Source organism: Protobothrops mucrosquamatus, unplaced genomic scaffold (genome assembly GCF_001527695.2).
Source record: "Protobothrops mucrosquamatus isolate PMUCROS unplaced genomic scaffold, P.Mucros_1.0 scaffold_253, whole genome shotgun sequence".
Classification (NCBI taxonomy): domain Eukaryota; kingdom Metazoa; phylum Chordata; class Lepidosauria; order Squamata; family Viperidae; genus Protobothrops; species Protobothrops mucrosquamatus.
Genome location: NW_015386329.1, coordinates 2,381,767 through 2,403,171, shown reverse-complemented (window position 1 = coordinate 2,403,171; position 21,405 = coordinate 2,381,767). Strand labels below are relative to the sequence as shown.

General features: G+C 36.9%; 1 protein-coding gene across 2 annotated transcripts in view; it reads right to left on the bottom strand.

Moving 5' to 3' along the window:
- The window catches only part of MYL1 (myosin light chain 1), a 29,467-nt gene that overhangs the window by 5,962 nt on the left and 2,100 nt on the right, over positions 1-21,405 (bottom strand). The window contains exons 2-3 of one of the 2 annotated variants that reach the window (XM_015831114.1): positions 5,518-5,545; positions 822-965 (exon numbers count right to left, since the gene is read on the bottom strand). In XM_015831114.1, coding sequence (XP_015686600.1) covers positions 822-965; positions 5,518-5,545 — 172 coding nt within the window. Of the gene's footprint in view, positions 1-821; positions 966-5,517; positions 5,546-5,776; positions 5,808-21,405 lie in introns of those variants that run through there. The other variant, XM_015831121.1, reaches the window with a different exon arrangement.

The window sequence follows — 21,405 nt, the reverse complement described above, 5'->3', positions numbered from 1 at the left end:
GCGGGTCTGGCCTAGGGATTTTTAGCGGGGTTTTTTAAGGGTATTTTAAGGATAATTTTAATGATCGGCCTTCTTAAATATTTCCTTTTAATTTGGTTTTTAATATAGATATCATTGTATTTGTATTGTGGTTTTTATGAGGCTGTTAGCCGCCCTGAGTCCCATGAGGAGAAGGGCGGGGTACAAATTAAATTAATAATAATAATAATAATAATAATTAATCTAAAAAAGGCAACTCTATCTTGTGTCTTAAGCTTCTACCTTTGTCAGATGTTTTACTCTTCATCATTAAAGGTATGCAAATGAAAAGGATGCAAATCTAGCTGGATAATGTTCACTTAGTGATGGTTGAAGGTAGGGGGTAGACTTGTTGAGTTAAAGAAGCTACAGCAATTTGTATGTCCTTCAGCATAAATAACTAATAAGAAAATAATCATTTATGTATTGTTTAAATGGTAATTTAAGTATGTAAAAACCCAACACTGCAGTACTTTTAAATGTCAATTAATTGCATTTCAAGTCTGTCTCACTAACTTTCTTAGGCTTTCTCCTAAGAGGAATATAGAGGAATTCAGCTCTAGTTTTTAGATTACTGAATACAGGAAATATCTCTAAGTTTTCTAAGTTTTTTCGTTCCCTAGTTTAGAGGGATAGAAGGAGTAGATAGCTGAATGCAAAGATACAAGTGTGTATGTGTGTATTTGCTTGTGTGACCAATCTAGTCTTTAAGAAATCAGTATACCAAATTTGAGACATTCATTTAAAGGGAAAAACATCAGGAGGATATATTTTGATTAGGGTGGATCACAAAGAAGATTTACCCTCATTGCTGGGGTTGCCCAGGATCTTCTTGACTTCAGCATTTGTTGGGTTCTGTCCAAGAGCACGGATGACATCTCCAACCTGGCTTAGGGTGATTTTGCTTTCCCCGGTCCTGTCAAACAGGAGGAATGCCTCCTTAAAGTCTACAGAGAATAGAATGTAGGAGTTACTAGAGGCAAACATTGAATCCATAAAGTAGCTATAAGCAAGTACTTGTAAAAAAAAAAATCCAGATTCTCTACCACCATATCCAACAGCACCATATTTCAAGAATTTTACCTGCAATTTTAATGTTTTGTTTTGTGGGGTATTTTTTTTCATTATCTCTCTCTTCCCCCTCCCTTCTCCTTTTTTTTTTCCTTTAGGAGCTAAAGAAATCTCTTAGCTGAGACAAGAAAATGAAAACAAGAATGTTGTCATTTTCAAGAAAAATGGCTTGGATGATTGAACTAATATTGCCAATAAAACATTAAATGACAGCATATGCATGGTAATCTATACTAGTTCTTCTGTAAACATTTTCCTTGCTGCTCTCTATAAGCAACTTTGTGATTTGGTATCCTTTTGAAGTCATAAAGTAATATTAAAGTAATTTCACACATACCGTCAATTGATTAAATTAATTAAGCACTACTGATATTGCTTTATCAATAGGTATCTGAGAGTTTTAGACCAATGCAACTATAAAGCTTTGAACTCTGTGGCAAACTGCCTTGGTGTGAAAATGCTATATACTCATGTAAATAATATTAAGAGCTAAATTCTAGAACAAAATGTCAAAAACAGCATTCAGGATTTGATTTATGGATATTTCTGAGAAGTATTTGCTCTGTAAAGAATTGTTTCTATGTTGAAGATTTTGGGTATTGATTTTTTTCCAAAAAAGAACTAAAATGCTGTCTTTTACATCTCCTTTATAATGACTTCTTTAACCTAGAAACTAAATCCATAGATCAGGGGTATCAAACTGCTGGTCCACAGGCCGGTTGCATCATGCTGAGGCCATGCCCATCCCAGCTCCGGCAATGGGAAAAAAGTCGTGATATGTCGCAACACGTCATGTGATGCGGGGAATTTGACACCCGTGCCATAGATGATTCAAGATTTGAACACAATTATGAGTAACCCAGGGGTCATTTCTCCATCAACTAAGTTCCTGTCACTGTCATCAGCAATACTCCAGCTATCAGTTTGTGTTAAATTCACTTATCTTAATGATAAACTTCCCAAGGTTCAGTTTTATAAATTTTAGATTACTAAAGTGAGTGCAGGTAGTCCTCGACTTACGACCACAGCTGAGCCCCAAATTTCCATTGCTAAGCAAGACAGTTGATAAGTAAATTTTGCCCCATTTCATGACCTTTCTCGCCACAGTTGTTAAAGTGAATCGCTGCAGTTGTTAAATTAGTAACATGGTTGTTAAGTGAATCTGGCTTCCTCATTGACTTTGCTTGTCAGCAGGTCACAAAAAGTGATCACATGACCCTGGGATGCCGCAATAGTCATAAATACATGACAGTTGCCAAATATCCAAATTTTGATCATGTGACCATAGCGATGCTGAAACAGTCATAAGTATGATAAACAGTCATAAGTCACTTTTTTAGTACTGTTGTAACTTCAAACAGTCACTAAATGAATGATTTTAAGTCGAGGACTACCTGTACAGTATTTGATTTATGGGGGATATTATCATTATCATTATGTATTAACAATGCCATTGTTGCATATGCATTATTTTTCATATTGGCTAACATTTTTGTAAATTCACTGTAAAACTGAATATAATTCCCATTCCTGCTATTGTCTTCAAACAGAGTGCTTCCATGTTAAAATATAAAATCGTTTGTGTCTGCTCCAATTCTGAATGACATGGTAAATGGCAAATCTCAGTAGAAGTATATAATGAGAGTTGCTATTCACCATGTTACTAATTTGCATTTTAAGGCTTGCAAACCAAGTTTTGTTATTAGTATGTTATGTGAACTCAGCCAATGATTTTCAACTGCAGTGGTGCATATATTTATTAGATTTTAAATAGAAATATATTAAAACACTTTCTAAATCACATGTGTCTTAAGGAAGGAAAGAGAGGATTATTGATGTAATGGAACCAAAATAAAATGAGATATGAGTATATCCTTATCATTCACAAATCTAAACACTGATTGTTTTCCAGTGTGGATGTTATCTGTTAGAGATGTGAGAAATTGATGTGAAGCAGCTGCATTGCCAAAGTCACATTTCAGCTAGGACATCCACTTTGACATCTGATTCCTTGAAGACTAGTCATTTTCCCCACCTCCTTTTTCTAAAGGAGAGGAACTTCTGAACTGAATTCCAGAAAAATAGGTGTGGCTATGGCCAGGTATCTAGCCCTCCCACATGTGCCTGAAGCAGCTTCTCCCATGAATTTCATTAGAGTCTTCCCGATCTGGTGCCAGATAACTCATTCAATTATTCAAACAGTTAATGGCTTGTTATACAATTGCCAGCTGGAAATGCCAGGCACTGAATATTGATAGTAAAATAGAAAGAATCAGTGACACAAAGGTATAGGATTAATATTGATTCAGTTTGATTAGTTTAGTCATATGATCAAGTATACAGTCCTCATTAATTTTTCATAGATGCTTTGTGCTGCTGTCCTATTTTAGGGTTTACTCCAGCCCTTCAGGAGCTTCTTTGGCCTCTTCTAAATTGCTGAGACAGGACATATGGCTCATAGACTGTAACTCAATATATTTGATATTAATCCCATCACTATCTGATGTGTGGGACCTATGAAGTCTCTTGTTGCCAGATCCTCTCTTCTTACAGCTTATAAAATGTTGGCCTTTTAGAGATGTAGAAGGAAAGTGCTACATACTTCAAGATTTATACAGTAGTTCTTTGCTGGATACCAAGAACAGAACAACCTTCATTACCATCACCAGTATCTCTCTGTCTAGCAAATGTAAACACCACTGTAATGCTATTAACAATAGCTAGTAAATATATATAGTGAGAAACAAATTTGAAAATGTCTGCAAACACAGCCAACCCACTTATTGTGCATTTAGTGGGTAGTTACTGTGTAGCAGACAAAATAAAATATGTTTAAACATAGTCTTAAATTTTAAAAATGTTTTTACTATTGTTGTAGTTTGATATCAGAATAATCATCACAGCAAAACAGGTGGCCATTGACAAAATATTTGTCTAATGTTTTTTCTCTGCTTTACATAAAGATATTGCAACAGAGGTTATTCTCACTTTACTCTCCACGAAGCTTAGTCTCCATGAAGCTAAAATGTTGCTTTTACAGGAGACAGAATAAATGTTGCTTAGAAACAAAATTAAATTCTAAATTTTCAGCAATAAAAACAAAAGTGGTCTAGAAGTAAATATTCTTAGTGTTTCTCCACTTTTTTAATATATAATTTTTCTTAAGCTAAGAAATTTATCACAAAAATGGCAACTTATCATTTATATTACTGTAATCTGAATAGGGATAGTAATCTATTATAAATGCTCACTTACTAAATTATGTTCCTAAAATCCTTCTAATTCATCATACTTCACTTGATATTGACTTAAAAATTAATACAAATTGGTATAGTAAATTCATGTTAATAAATTAAAAGAGATTTTCAACTGAATATACTTTGTAGCCAGAATAGACTTCCCATCAACTTACAGATGAAACAAATGCATATGTGTATATTAACTTTAATAAGGGCATATGAAATCATTAGTTTTACAACAGCAACATGACTTCAAACATGATATACAGAAATTAGTAATGAATCTATATATATGCCTGTTGCTGTTAAATTGGAAGCTGCAAAAACCACTTATTATTATTACTATTACTATTACTATTATTATTACTATTACTATTATTATTATTATTATTATTATTATATCTAAGCATTATGTTTGACAACACAATTAATTTGGCAAAGCATTTCTACAAAGGTACTTTTGATGGAAGAATAATGTTGCAATATTACATTGAAAGGTACCTGTTTGGACAAAAACTCTTAGGAGGCCAGCATTAATGGTACAAAAAGATGTTTTGTTTTTCACTGAATATTATATGCATGAATTGGAATAAATCTACTCTAGAGCTAGTGATTAAAATTAAGCTTTAAAGCAAATGTTTCATAAAACAGAACAAAATTGTTATTTTGAAAAAAAAAGAATTACCAAAATTAGACAACTATGCAACAGTTCTGCTACATGAATGAAAAAAACACCCCAAACCAGTTCTTATTCATGAAAATTCATGTTACATCTTAAAAATTAGATGGAGGGAGGTTATACTTTTTCTCCAGTAATATACATTGTTCTCTTCTAACTATTCACAAGTAAGAAATTATGTTTAGTACATTGTTCATATATTTAATAGATAACATGTTAAAAAATGTTTGCCTTTCTTGGCTTGGATGACTTTAAATTTTATTCCCTCCACTATCTCTTCTTGGGAAGAATTATGAGCGAGAGTCAAATGCCAGATGTTTGGTGAGCTTTGCTTCAAAGATTGAATAGCAAAACTTCAATATGTTAAGAAAGTACTTGGAATCCTTTTACATGTATGTAATTGAATTCAAATCAATAAAACATCCCTATTTATATCAATGCACACTTTCTAACAGTACTTTATGTGAAAATGCCTCTGCCTGAGTTTATGCATTTTTCCTGGAAACTCACCATCCTGTTGATCCTTGGAGAATTCGATCTGTTAGAAAAAAATCAATCATATAACAAAATACTTTTTGGAATTCACAGCATCCTGCTTGCTCCATGAAACATCTTCCCAAGATGCAAAGAAAGGGACAGTTTTTTTTTCTTACAATATCGGAGATGCTACTAAACTGCTAATGAAATAATACATCCATAAACCAATGAACATGCAACATTTGTTATCACAATATTAAATTGCAATAATATTCAGTAATGTTCCACTTACCAGCAATTTGATCAGCACTGAAAGACTGCATTTGGCAACAAGAAGAAGAGGGGAAAAAAGGAAAATACTGGTATTGTTGGAAAAAATTGCACTGACAGACAAAAACTATACATATCCTATAGCTAATGGCTACATTCAAGAATTAGCAGGCCAAGGGTGCACTCTACTAATGATAAAAAGATCAGTGTTATATCTTTCTATATGCAGTGAGAAATATGGAAAAGTAATATCAATATGGTATGATACATATTACAAATCAAATAAATTGCTGCTTTCCATTAGTTAACACAAGGTAAGAAGCAGCAGCATTACATTTAAAAGAGCTATGAAAGTAGACTTAGGGAGGTACAAACTTACACTTACTTATAGGAATAAGTCCCATTTAATTAAATGAAATTTACTTTCGTGCAGACATGCACAGGACTTTTTAGATAAAGATTTATCTGCCCTTTCAGTTCTATACAAAATAACTTGCTTTTATGATGGGTCACTGGGATTCCTGCACACAATAATTTTAATAAACTTGAGTTACTAATAGCAACTTGCTATAATGTTGTGGGAAATGTGCAAGCTAATGAATGAATCAAGAATTCCTAAGTAACCCCAATACATAAATGTAACTGTAATGTACACACAATTTGTATGTTACACATCTACAAATTTCAGTCTGATTTTGCTGGGCATTGCCCCATTAAAAATCTCACTAAATTGGTTTCTGGACTGCCTTATTATAACTAGCACAATGTTGGAAATTATAATGTTACATATAGCTAAGCAGAACTTAATTTTCTTGGAAACCCACCATGACTGAGAAAGCTGGAAGGAAAGAGGAGGAGCAGGAGCAGGAGCAGCAAGGCCGACAGACTTAGCCGCGAGGCGTCTGAATCCCTGGGAGTGGTCCTTATTCCCTGCTCTTAGATCTTTTTATTGAACTGAAGACAGTGACATCAGTGGCAGGATTGGGTGCCAAACTGGAGCAGCCACTCCCCCTGGGAGAGTTCTTTAGCTTTCTTAGGGCAAAGAGAAGGAAGGATCCATTTCTTGATGGATCTCTGGCATAGACTATTTTTAGGACACTGCAGAGAAGATAGGGTGCTGTTCACTGTTTCGCAGGGCTGGAATCTTGTCAGCATTCTATCACTCCTCAACTTAAATGTGGAACACTTCTTAAGTAGTCTACCTGTTTATTTAAAGGACTACTGAGTGAACAGGAGAGATAATGGGTCAGCAGTTTGGTTTGGCTTTTAATGTTTTCACTCAAGTTTGAACTGGATATATTTATTCTGGAGAACTGAAAGATTGACCAGGGCTATAACAGCACTCTTCGATGCCCAAAGGGCAGTGACTTAATAGTTTCCTGCTTCCTTAGAAGACTGTGGCTAGTGCATTTAAAGGAATGAATATGAGGAACCATGTTTAGAAAGGAGCAATTTGATAGTGGACACTATTTCCTTGATTGCTCCTACTCTTCCCCATACCGAAGGTCTGTCAGTCCTCCCTAAAATGGTCTTGAGCTATGTGTGTAGGGCCTTATAAAGACTTCCCCAAGTCTCATTGCCTTCCCTCTCACCCTCATCCCCAAATGGGAAACAGAATGCCAGGGCACAACAAGACCGCACCTCTAGAAAGCACGGGAGGTTTCCCGGTGGACTAATCTAAAGGCTGGTCATTGTGATTGGAGATCTGGGACAAAACCCGGTATGTTCTCAGGCCTTCTCTTTAGAAACATGAAGTTGAATTTCTGGGCTAAATTTGAACACAATAGGAGTACTGCATGCTTATTTTATCAATCAAGTGGGATGGAGGCACTTATGAGTGACAAGAGCTGGTATTTACTCCCAAAAGAAACCCTAGTGTTCAAAAGTTTGTCCTAGTATGGTACAAATCATGTCAAATAAGGTTTTGTTCAAAATATATTACAGATCGATGCATTTTATTGATGCACAGCTTAATTTTAATTATAAGTGGTTAAATGTACAGGTAATAGATCTAATCTAATCTTTGATTTTCTGGATTAGAAAAGCAACATGAGAAAACAATTGGTTCCTAGTGTATTAGGCCACATTAGAAGCACCATGTGTAAAGTAACAAATCTAATCCTCACTCTAAGCCCTTTTGTTTCAAAAACAAACTTTCCACATATTTACAGGGACTAGGCAAAAAAGAAACAGCACTTTGCTTCATCACTCCTACATCCCATTCCTATATCTGAATAGATGCATGGGGTGTTAACCGTTGACTAAATACACATTCTTATTTGGACATAATGCCAAGCTTCAGTATCAGTGATGAACATAGAGCAAATGCTGGTTATATGTTGCATTTAGCTCCCTGTATTTTAATCCTTTCTTACCCAGATGTGTCTGAATGTATACACAGTGCCTGGCATTAACTAGGAAACTACAGCGTGACTTACCATGTAATATGAATATGCCTATATTCTTTATATGTATGGGATTATTTATGTGTATCCCCAAGCAATGCAAAAATTGGGTTAATGGGCTTAAATTAAAGCTCCCTATTTTTTCAAGAATCAGGTTGTAAAAATACCCATTAATGGTATTTATGCTATCTATAAAATCAAAGATGCAAATTGAATAATTATTTCCAGTTACAAAATAGATAACTCTAGACCTAGGTAAGCAAACCTAAGTGATATGCTTCTGATTTGGCAAGCTTTGGAGTTCCACAAAATGAAACAGGTTCTTGACAAAGAAACCAAAATCAAATCAAGAGCATCATGACACTCCAAGAGCATTTTGGTGACAGGCAGGAGCTGTATCTGCAGCTTTGAATTGTATCTCAAGTTTTGAATTCTCCAAGATAGGTCTGGGAGGAATATGATAGGTGATTGATAAATCTATCTTCCTAATTCCAGAGTGTCAAAAATTAAACTTAAACGGGCACAGACTCTTTAAAAATTAATTATTAAGTCTTCTACTTATTTTTTTAACACTGATGAGGATTCATTGAGATTTACTGAGCCTCCAGACTTCAATCCTTTCCATGAAAATTAAACACACTTTTGATGGTTTCCCAAGCTCATCACTAGGAGTCTGAAATTCTTCATTTCTTAGATCTGACTTCTGGCATATGTCATGCAAAAGTTTGGAACTGACACGTATCATTTAAAGTAAAAGTTCAAAGATAAACAGAAGCAGTAACAAAGATTGTCAAGTCTGATTTTCTAGGCACAGGGTCTTTCAATACAAATATTGTATTTTGAAACAAGGTAACTGCACTCAACTACTTGTCATACTTTTCTTGCAGATTCTGCCACATGGGATTTGGTATTCTTATGGCTCCAAGTATTCTGCCAGAAAGAAATCAGGGATAGGAACTAGAAGCAGAACATTTCATTTTTAACAATTTATTCACATTGCTTTTGTCATTCTTGAAAATTTCCAGAAGCTATAAATTAATAGCTTGTATGCCTAGTACTTAAACATGGAGAGGCAGATCAAGCATTAAAGAAAGCGATTTTCACTAATGTTACATTTTATTAATAATCCTTTAAAAGCATGCTCAGAATTGATTTAGAAGAAACAAACCTCAGCTTAAACAGATTCATTTACTTTTTTAAAAATCATTTTGGTTGTCATAGTAACAGGGGTAACAAAATGTTAAATAGAAACTGTTTAAAAATAAACCAAGAAGGCCTTTGCTTTTTCTAATACACAGTGATTTATAATCATAAAATGTCACATTTATAGAGGAAGAATAGAATGTTCATCCCTATTCTGGGTAACACATTTTATATTACAATTTTCATTTTATTCTATCATGAGTTAATTAATGAATTCAGCAACAAAAACACTATTAATGAATGAGTGTGGAGCGATAGTTGGAGAATTCTGTGCCATGGAAATAATTGATTAGGAAGTTTTTTTACTTGGTGAGTCACAGGAGAAGATCTCCATCTTATGAAAGAAAGATGGAAAGACTTTGAAGTGAATGCTATTGAAACAGTAAATGTCTATGGAGATTCTCAGTCATCCAGGTCATGGTTTTCCCACAGGTGCTTTTTCAAGAGGCAACTGAACTTCCTTTGTTTTGAAATGGTGTCACTGCACAGAGTGGCTCTGAAGAAAGAGCATTGCACCACCAGGCCACCGCCATAAAAAACAGCCTCTCCCTGTGCCTCAAGAGGACTGTGGTTAAGCCTCAGCAGATTGAAAGGCATGATACTGGCTGAAAAGCTGCAGGGAATATTCTACTGAGTTGCCTTTAAAGGAGACCATATTGACCTCTGCTGGCCATAACAGCCAGTTGCAGGCAGATCTTGCTGTCTGCAGGTCCAGTTTTGAATCGCAGAGGAAAAGCGAGTGCTTGTTGGAGAATATTACTGAAGAGATGACTCTTAGGAGCAAGTTAATCATCATCAGATCAGGAATTCCGAAATTCATAAAAGGGAATCAGCTTTGAGCCTGGGCTGTTTTAAAGGGAAAAGGGTGTGCTTCTTTTCATTGTGTTTACAGTAGCAGTTGGGAGTGAACCTTGATGCATATGACTCAGGTTCTTTCTCAAGTAAAGTTGCTTATTAGGCAATAAATGAACAGTCAACTGTGCTAACTTCCTATTTATGGTTGCTATATTTATCGCTAACATGGGCTGCATTTGCATGGCACACTAGTTGGCCATGTGACATATAGAACCATGCATTAACTATACTGGCCAGGTTTCCATAATAGTGAAGTACCCAAACTAATAGAGTCCTTTCTAATCTACAAGGAGGATGAGGGAAACCGTGATATGATGGCTATCAAAACTGACATGTTAGTACAATTGCTACTGCTTCATGCCACTTAAAACAAAACTTTTGTTCAATATTCAGTTATAAAGCCAAATATTACACCTAGGAACATATCTGAAGTTAAGTATGTCCTTATTCTAAGGTTAGCAACAGAGGCAGCAGCATCTATTACAGAGGCCTGTACTGGGCTGCTCTGAGCTGGGCAAGTTTTACAAAAGGAAAGAGAAAGATCCACTTTTTTTCTGACCAAAACTTCCTGACTTGAACATTCACACAGTTGCCACTGAAAATGGAGACTTGATTGTAGTAGTTTTGCTAATATCACAAAAATATAGCATGAGTTTTTATGAAGAGCCGGTGTCAAAATATGGGTAACTACTTCAAAAACTATGCAGTTGTAAGAATCCCTGTACACAAGAAAATAATTTTGGGGTGACGACTACCACTGTGAATATTAGACATTTCCTACAATTAGTCATCCAAACTGGTAGAATGAATGCAAATGTTTTACCTTCTAATGGTTTGTATATTTTCAGTAGCTCAGCCCACAGTCAAGTAGCACAGTAAAATCTAGAGTATTCTACTTATTGGAAATAGTTGTATACCAGTAAAATAGATCTTAAACCAATAATCACCTAATACTATATATAAAAGGATCCCACATGCCTACATCATCCTGGACTCTTAGAAACTTCAATGTCAAGCATCAGAGATGCAAACATATTGTCATTATCAGTTTGAGAGAAAAAATGATTAAGTTCTGTAGTCCCCACAGCTTATTTAGAATTTGTGACCAGACTTCAGTTGTAAAGAAGTTTTATTGAATCTTCAGATCAGTTTCACCAGTCTTGGATTAAACAGCAGCTTCAAATGCTACTCAGATTAGGAAACTTCAGCTTCTTCTCATTCTCTTTTTCTCAGATAAATACAAGAGTACAATGTCTGAACTTTGATGCCACCAATACTTATATATTATATTCTGGAAGACTTTCTTCTAATTACTTGAATATCTTTTCGTATAACTTAGCATGATTGGGTTTTCAGGACTGGAAATATTTTATTGTTAGACTATCTATTTCATCTTTTTTGCTATTATGAATTGTCTGTCAGTACAATTTATTTCCTTACCTTGTCTCCTTATGCCATTTGCTATTCATTCAGCAATAACCTGGCTGAGTCATAAATGAAACAATTAAGAAAATGATTAAAATAAGCAAAGATCCATTGGTACAATCGCATGCATAAATATTATTCTGCTTCAATCCATACAGATTATAAAATATCGTGCAAAAGCTAATGCAGTCTTTAGAAGAGACTTTCCTAACCAAGTTGTCCCAGTTTATATGATGGACATGAGTTTAGGAAGATTACTTAAAATTGTGCAGGTACTTATGTGCTAAAAGTCATTGAGAACAGCCTTTTCCTGTCCAGTGCTTTCTGATATTAGACCAGTGGTTCTCAACCTGTGGGTCGGGACCCCATTTGGGGTCAATCGACCATTTCATGGGGGTCGCCAAGCAAGGCTGTCCGCCATTTTTTTTGTCCGCCATTTTTTTTGTCTGCCATTTTTCCCCCTTTTCCGGCGGGTACCTTACCTCCCTTGGGCTGGGCCAGCTGGTGGTCGGCCTGCTCCGTCTCTGCCGCTTGCCAGCTACGCCTCGGCCGGCGCAGGGGGCGGAACCACACATGCGCGGCACTCCCGGGCAGGGAAAGTCCTCGACTTACGACCAGTTGGGTAGTCCTCGACTTACGACCGGTTTAGTCTTCAACTTACGACCGGTTTAGTCCTCGACTTATGACCGGTTTAGTCCTCGACTTACGACTGGTTGGGGTCACGGCATTAAAAAGGTTGAGAACCACTGTATTAGACTATAATGTCTATATTCTACAAGCAACCCACTGTTAGCTGAAATCCATGAATTGTAGGCCAATATATGTGAAGGCTGCTAGATTGGAACAACTGACTTAGAGATTCAATTGTGGGCTTTCTCATTAATAATGTATAACCAGATGCTATTTTATCTAATGTGTTCGGAGAGAAAAATGCCCTCAAAGACTACTTCTTGGTTTTATGGTCTTCATCTATGCATGGCATGCTTATTTTAACAATAGATCTCACAATAACTTTATAAATATATTCCAAGGGACAAATGCGACCTAACACAATAACCCAAAGCAATCTCATTTTTCAGGACTTAAAAAGTGTACTTTCTATGTCACTATATTTGCTTTCTGGAACAGCATCCACCAGGCTTCATCCTGATGAAGTTCAAAAAATCACTGAAAACCTGGCTATTCTCCCAGGCCTTGGAAAAAGTTGGGGTGCTGAAATCCTGTTGGATTATTTTAATTTATTATATACCTATTTTTTTGTTCTATGCTCTTCTTACTGTTGATTCTTGCCACACATTCTTTTGATGTGTGGGCATTTGCATCCTGTTTTTATCCCACCAAGGAAATTGAGTGACATACAGTGGTTTGCTCAAAGGGATCTGATAAGTTCACAGCTGAACTGAATTCTGAAATTTGAACTTTCAGTCTATCCCGCTGGCCCTGTTAGCAAAGCATATCTCAATTCCCAAGTGAAGTATCTATGGCTTAGTGTTGATTCACTTTGAATGTCTTTCAAAAATATCAAGCTACTTCGTGGATTCAACAGGAAGTATGAACTATTACCCGTTACTAGTCTCAGATCACATATCCTTAGAGCAACCTGGTATATTAAAAATTCTTTCTGAATTATGTTGATTTGTCTTTGGTCTCACTTTTTTTAGGAATGGAGAAGAGAAGACAAAGTTCAGGAAAAGATGGCATCTAAAATCAACTATTTAATCATTTATATTGATTCAGTAATCAGATATGAATTTCCCTCTATGAATCATGGTCTTAATGTTATATGGTCTCTATGAAGATGCTTTTTGCCTTTTTTTGTGCGGATATCATGCATCTGATGAGGAACAGGATACAATATCTACCATTAGAAGGCATGGCTCCTGTGCTCCTACAGTCTGATTAAACATTTAATGATATCATTACTGCCATATTTTATTATGCTTTAAGGTTTTTAGGACCTTTTAGTATTATCTTGTCAAATTATTAAAACTCTCTCTATATTCTATGAGTTGTTTCTCCAGTGAAATATCTGTATATGTTGATATCTTCAAACCAAAGTCTGTTTACTGTCAATAAACAAATGTGGTTTCCTTCCCCCCCCCCCCAACTTGCTCTCTTCACATTCAGGAGACCTTAGAACAGTGATGGCAAACCTTTTAGAGACCGAGTGCCCAAACTGCAACCCAAACCCCACTTATTTATCGCCGAGTGCCAGGTGGGCATGGCCCATTGGGTGGGTGTGGCTGTGGTCATGGCAGACTGGGTGGGTGTGGCCAAGGTGGATATGGTCACCTTGATGTTGCTTGTGGGGAGGGACGCCTGTGGGGGCCGGGCAGGGTTGGGCGAGATCCAGGGGGTCTCTGGCAGGTGGGGCAGTGGGCAGGAGACTCGTCCTGCGGCGTGAGGCGAGGCAGGGTGGAGGTGCCACTGTTGCAGGGCAAGGTGAGGCAGGGGCCGGGGCAGCTGCTGCCTGACACCATCGGCCCCTGCACAGAGAGGCCAGCGAGTGCATGGGGGCTGACAGTGTCCATTAGCAGCCACAGCCTGCCGGTCCCTCGACCGGCACACTCTGGGGCTGTGCAGTCTGCTGCCAGCAGTTCAGAGAAGCCGCCTCCTAGCTGAATGGCTGGTCGACAGCTGAGGAGGCGATGCAGTGGGTCGTGCCCGGGAAAAGGAGAGCATGCGAGGCCAGGAGGGATGGGACTGGGGGGGAGGGAAACCAGCCATGCTGGGATGCATCCAGCCACATGGTACCTCAGCGAGTTAGCAGGTGGCTGGTTGAAGAGGGATGGTTGCCATCTCCAGGGCATGGTGTGCGTGCCCACAGAGAGGGCTCTGAGTGCCGCCTCTGGCACACGTGCCATAAGTTCGCCACCACTGCCTTAGAAGTCCAAACCCTGATCTGAATACTGGAGATGTATGGGTCAGTGAGGCCCAGGTGTAAGCCTTGCATATAAAGATGTTTTTAGGGACAAAGCTTCCATGAGGTGAATGAGACAACTTGTTATGGCCCACCCAACCCCGCCCACTTGCCACGGCCCACTCACCATGGCCAACATGCTGTGGCCAACTCATGGGACAACTCACTGCGGGACAATTCAACAATTCAATCTAATTATTTAAAATAATTAAAAAATATTTTAATTTTTGTCATTTACATTTCATTTTGTCCCTCCTTTTGCATCTGTTCTTTAATGATTCTATCCCACCATTTCTTCGCTATTAGTGTAACTCTTGTCCCGCGATGGGTTGTTCCATGACAAGTTGGACGCGGCGAGATGGCGATGGCAAGTTGGCTATAGCGAGTTGGCCATGGCGAGTTGGCCACCTTCAGCCATTTTGGCTTTGACTCTATTCCCTGGATATATTAAACCAGCCCACCAGGTGATACCCAACTGATTAACTCTAAGGAAAAACAATTCTCTCCAGAAAGAAAGTCTGCCCCAATTTGCTGTAAGCCAGGTGAAAGGATTATCTTTGGCAGAAGGATCTGCTTTTGGCCTAGTATTTTCTTGTGCACAGGGTGCACAAAAATTCTGTAAAACAAATATTCACAGAGAACAAATGTTCAGCAGAAACTTGTGACTAATAGAACTAAAATGGGTTCTAAGATTCAAGTTGTACAGATCTTGGTATGTGGCTGTATTATAAAAAAACATCTCTGCTCAGAACACACAATGAAATGCTGCTTTTAACAAATGACTCAAAGTCTGCTATGTTTCACAGGCAAAACTGTTAATGTCCCAAATATTATTTTACTTAAAGTTTTGCTGAATGATTTGATCATTTCAGTTCAATTAAGTTCAACAATCTTGGTTTAAAAAATAATAAACTAAGATATTTCCTTTATTTGGTTAAATTCTGTTAAATACTTCTTGCTACATTTTGTATCTGTCCTAAAATACTTTTTTTCCTGGGTGTGTTTGGATTTTGTTTGTTTATAGTTTAACATTTCCTGGAATGTAATATGCTAAGATGTATTTTTGCAGCAGCAGTTTCAAGGTACAGAATTATTCCATGCATATAACTTGTACACATAATTTAAAATCAAATAGATGACCACAGAAAATTGCAAAGCTTTACACAAACTGTACCTGCAACACTTTTTATACCTGTTTTTTTTAACCGTTGGCAATATATAGATTTTTTGCAGTGGTAAAAGCCCCCCCCCCCCGCCCCAATGAACTGCTTAAAACTTCTTCTAAGAAAACATTTATAGCAAGCTGAATTGTTTCTGAGTGGAGGGAGAAGAAACAGTCAGGAACCTGTGGCCCAGTAAACCAAATTGTTTGTATTCATTGACCATATCTCACAGACAGTTTGGCTAGCAGGCTGACCTAGTAGGAAGGGATAAATAAATAATAATGTCACACAGATGAGTGTATCTAAAACATTTGAATGTCGTGCTGTAATTTAAACTACGCCTTTTTTTTTTTTTTGCAATATAGTAGGCCAAAGTATTTTGTTCAGGGCTGTTCAGCAAGGTGTCTTGTATTTTGCTAATAAGCCCATATATGCTGTTTGCATGCTAATAGTATTATGTTATATCTTCAAAGTGATTTGGTGAACCAGATTTTGACCACAACACATTCAACAGGTGTCCTCACGAGCATCCACAAAGAGGTGTAAAGGAGACACTACCATAATTCTCAGGTTCCCAAGTCTTATTTTTTTAAAAAAGAACTAGTTTTCTGCCTTTCTACAGAAAGAGATATAAAGCAAAATATGTAACCACTTTTATATAAAAAACTGTTCTTTTCAATTATTTAGCCCAGTGTTTTTCAACTTAGGCTACTTGCAGTACCTGTACTGCACACTTTTTATCCTCTGACTTCCTGGGTAGACTCTCTTACAGAAAGCAATTTGTAAAAAAACAAATGCCTTTATCATAAAGAGACCAAATCTCTTACATATTACTAAGAAAGCCAAACAGGGTAAATTGCAATTATATTACTTAGCAGTTCCTTGATCTGTCTTTTCAGTGATCAGAAATATATTTTTTAATCTTTGTTTGTATGTTTGTTTGTGTGTTTGTGTGTTTGTGAGTGTGTGCACACATGCCTTCAAGTTCTTGGTGACTGCCTGGACTAGTCCCTGCAGTTTTCTTGGCAAAATTTTTCAGAAGTGGGTTGTCTTTGCCTGCTTCTTAGGACTGAGAGAAATTGACTAGCTCAAGGTCACCCAGCTGGCTTTGTGCCTAAGGCAGGACTACAACTCACGTCTCCCCTTTTCTAGCCTGATATCTTAACCATGACACCAAACTGGCTTTCATTTAATCTATATTAAGCAGGAATTTGTTTATTCTCATTTAGTCCAGGAGTTTTCAAACACCACACTTCTGTGACGCTTCTTTCCCTATCCCAAATGATTACTCCTCCACTAACGAGCAGTCACTTAGCTCCATTCCAAGCTACAATGGATGTCCCTGGGGCTTCGTAGACCTGAATTCAAGGCTCCAATGGCTGGATTCCCCCCCCCCTGCAATCTCAGGATTGCATTTGGAGCACTCAGCAACTGAATCACAATTAAACTGTTTGCAGCATCCTGTGGTCAGGTGACTGCAATTTACAGTGTTGTTTTGCTGGAAACCAATGTGTACTTCAGTTTCCAGCAGAAAATGTCCATTGCAGACACTGGATTTGCTTCATGATGGCATTTGCTTAATGACCACTGCAAAAAAGGTCATAAAAATCAGGAACAGCCACATGATGACCAGCTTAATAACCAGCATGACAATAATTTTGGGCTCAGTTATGTTGTAAGTTGAGGTCTACCTGTATTTCACCAGTGTTAGAGTTGGACAAGGACTAAGATACTTCTAGATTGTAATAATTAAATTTGAAATTATATATTAAATAAAACAATTATAGAATTTACTATAAAATAAAAAGGACACTGAGCTTCATTAACATATATATTTCTATCAACTCTCTAAAGAATATGGATATATTTTAGCACACAGTCACTATTGCTGGCAGAAATGCCAGAGGCAAAATAATGTTTCCAAGAATGGCTGAGTCCAATTCATAATAATCAGTGTCAATGGATTACCAATATCCAATTAGTTTGTACCATAATCAATAGATGTTACTTGTTGCAGAAATTAGGGATTAGAGCCATTTCAATTGTGTTAAAAAGCACAATGTGAGAAGCAGATGAAAAATTCTTATCCAACTTCTAAGTTGCTTGTGATACACTTTGAACCCTGACTTAATCCATGATTGACATCAAATATTGTTTTAGGATTTAAATAGTTTCTTTGATAAAGCTGGTCAAAACAGATTATCAGAAGCCCAGGTTCACCAATTGTGAGGAAAGTGAGTAGCACACTGATTTCTCAAATTTAAACCTATTCAACTTGCTCAGGTTTCCTGGATGATTAGAAATAAAGGAAGAAGTAGACCTCTTCTCTATTCTAACAGATAATGAAGGTCGTCATTATCGCTATCATCCCATGAACAACTATTCATAAAGTCTGAAGAACCAGGAATATTGGTAGCCCTTGACTTACAACCATAACTAAGCTCAGGATTATGGTCATAAGTTGTGGAGGTTGTTAAGAGGGTCACCACATGATTGCATCTGATTTCAAAACCTTTTGTGCATGGTCATTAAGTCAATGCATTGCACCCAATGGGTATTTTTTATCTGAAATTGGAAGTAAATGTTGGTAAATTGAAGTGGCATAACTAAGGAATACTGCAAATGGCCATAAATTTTGGCCAGTTGCCTCAAGCACCCAAAATGCAGCCATGTGACTATGGGGGGCAGCTGTCAAAACTTTGAAACGAAGTTGTATGTTGCTCTGGGGAGGTCCATTGTAACTTTGAATGGTCCCTAAGTGACCTGTCTTAAGTCAAGGAATGCCTGTATATATTTTCAGGGATATTAGTGGTATATAATATTCAAGCAGTGCAAACACTGTATTATGTTACTTATTAATAAAGTGAGAGGCCAGAGAGTTAGATTCTGAGCAAGTATAGCCTTTTGTCCCCGTCCACTGCCAAAGCCATTCCTCACAAACTCTATTGCTACATTCTGCAGAATTGCTCCAAGGTTTCTAAGATGAAAAGAAAGGCTATTCTCAGGACAGAACCTGTGTCTTGCATGTTGGAGGTTCTTGATTTAGTTCTTCCACATAAACCCAAGCAGGACTCATGTCTAAACAATAAACAGGAAAGATTCCTGCTCAGAAAACTCATAGTATCCACTGGTTGACAGTAAAGGGTTAGTGTATCCCTCTGTTGCCATGTGAATTTTGGGAGCCCAGATCTGGTGGTCCTAATTCTTATATGGATGTCATGTTTGAAAAATAGCAAGGAACGATACTGCACTGAGTTGCATCTCAGGTCTGCTTGATTTTTGGATGTATTCATTATTACCACTGTGGAGTACCCTTGAAAGCGTCTCCATAGACATATAATTAAACATTCCTGAGGTTTAAGATCAGGAAAATGTGTAATATGAAATGACCATCAATTTTATCCAGCAGGTGGTACTAGAAAGAATCACCATTCAGAAAAAAACTTGTAAGTAACAAAATGTCTGTTAAACTAAATAAAACTAAAGCATAAGAAGGTATTGAGTATTCTGTATAAAAATTAAAATAATTTAAACAATCTGAAAAATTTTCTCCTGCTTATGTAACATTTTATTGTGTCTATTTATTACCTTCATACTGTATGACTTCTTTTTAAAGCGTGAGCTAAAATTAATGTATTTTTGCTCATGTCTTTTCTAAGAAAAAGTTAAATCTTTTAGAAATTAATAATTACACTTTCTGGTGAAATAACATTAACTGTTTATTTGCAATTCATAGAATCACCAAGCTGTAGAGTTGGCAGGGACCACAAGGAGCATCTAACCCAACCCTCCTATGCATTGCGTACAGAAAAACCACCAAAAATGCAGAACTCATAACTTCCGTAAGTTGAATATAGAATAGACTGCAGAATACAGAATAACAGAGTTGGAAGGGACCTTAGAGATCTTCTAGTCCAACCCTCTGCTCAAGTTAGAGACCGCATACCATTCTGTTAGTAAGTACACTATTCTGTTGTGCAGATATTACCATTATTATATGAAATATAATATCTAAAAAACACAAGGATCACTTACCTAAAGAAAAGCTGCAGAAGCGGAGTAAAATAGTGTAAAGGTTCAGCTAGATCCATCATATCAAGCACAAACCTCTAGCAAAAGCTATATTCTCAGCTTTCAAAACTAGGATCCGTGAGAATGAGATGGCGACTTTAGTCTGACCACCTTCGGCCTGAATGGAAAGGTCCCTAGAATTCTCCTCATCTGATTTAACCTCAGCCAAACCCCTTACTTGTAGTCTTGCTCTGAGTAATGTAAGTAATGAAAGTGACAAGCATTTTATTCATTTGAGATAGTTCTTGGGTTTGAAAGCAGGCCTCAGATTTAATCCTTGGAATTGCAATCATCTCAGGAGGTGACCTTGGCACAGTGAGTAGGTTGAAACTCCAGTTTCGGGGATAAGAGTACTCATCTAACTCACAGAGGTATTGTGAGGATAGGATATGAGCTACATAAGTAAAATATATATATATGGAGACATATTTTGGACTGTGATACATGAGCAGGATGTTGGAAACCATCCTGAATTGTTTCCAAAGAACTATAGTATGAATTCAGTTGATCTGTAAATGAAAAATCCATGTTTTTCATATCTACTTTTATTGGAAACTAATATCTATGTAGATATTTAAGCCTGACTCTTTAAAAAGAAGAGTGTTCATAGTTTATATAGGCTTTTTGTTTTGTAAATGGGGTTGGAAATTTGGAATATATGAACGTTTGCTTGGAAAAGAGATGATTTTAGGTAAGTAATTTTCTTCCTGTCTCAGCACTACTCTTCCTTGTATATATAAAAGAGAAAGGTAGTAGCAATTACTCATTTACAGAGTTGTCATGTTCCTGAGAAAATGTGCACAAAGTACTTCCATCACTTGAAACAATATATAAATACCACATTGTACAAAATGTTTGCTTAGTTTGTTTTGATGCAGCTACCCTCCCTCAATGTAAATAAGAATATGCTTTTTGTAAGCATGTCTGCATGCTCATGCAAAGTAATTTGGTAGAAAGTAAATCTTTCTTGTTCCTGTCACTGTGAATTCACCTATGCCTCTAGAAAAATTCACCTGAATTAGAAAAGTACTGTCCAATTTAACAGAAAAGGTCTGTTGGGGATGCAGTATGGTTGAAATTATAGCATTCCATTTTTCAGATCATAAATATACTACTAGGAATATTTGTGTAAAGCTAAATTAGCCAGAGTCACTAGAACTGAAAATTCTATTTCATTCTAATGCATTAACACATATAACTATTAAACTAATGTAAATTACTTTTGCAAGAGATCAAGTCTTCATTCTTCTTCATAATCTAGTATGCAAGAGCTAATCCAATTGTAAATAAAGAAAAATTGCCTTAGTTGGGCCAGTTGAAATTCTGCATGTTTTCAGTTCAATTTTAGTGTTTTCCTTTTAAAAATATCCAGTGGCTCTAGTATGAGTTTCTTCACTGAACTACAAATCCGTTACTGTTCACCTTGATGACCTATGACTGTTATGCCAAGTCTGCTACGAACCATATTGTGAAGTATGCAGATGACACGGCAGTGGTGGGTCTTATCCGGGATGATAACGAAGATTCTTATAGGGAGGAGGTGAAGGCTTTGGTGGATTGGTGCAATAAAAATAACCTAGTTTTGAATGTTAATAAAACAAAGGAGATC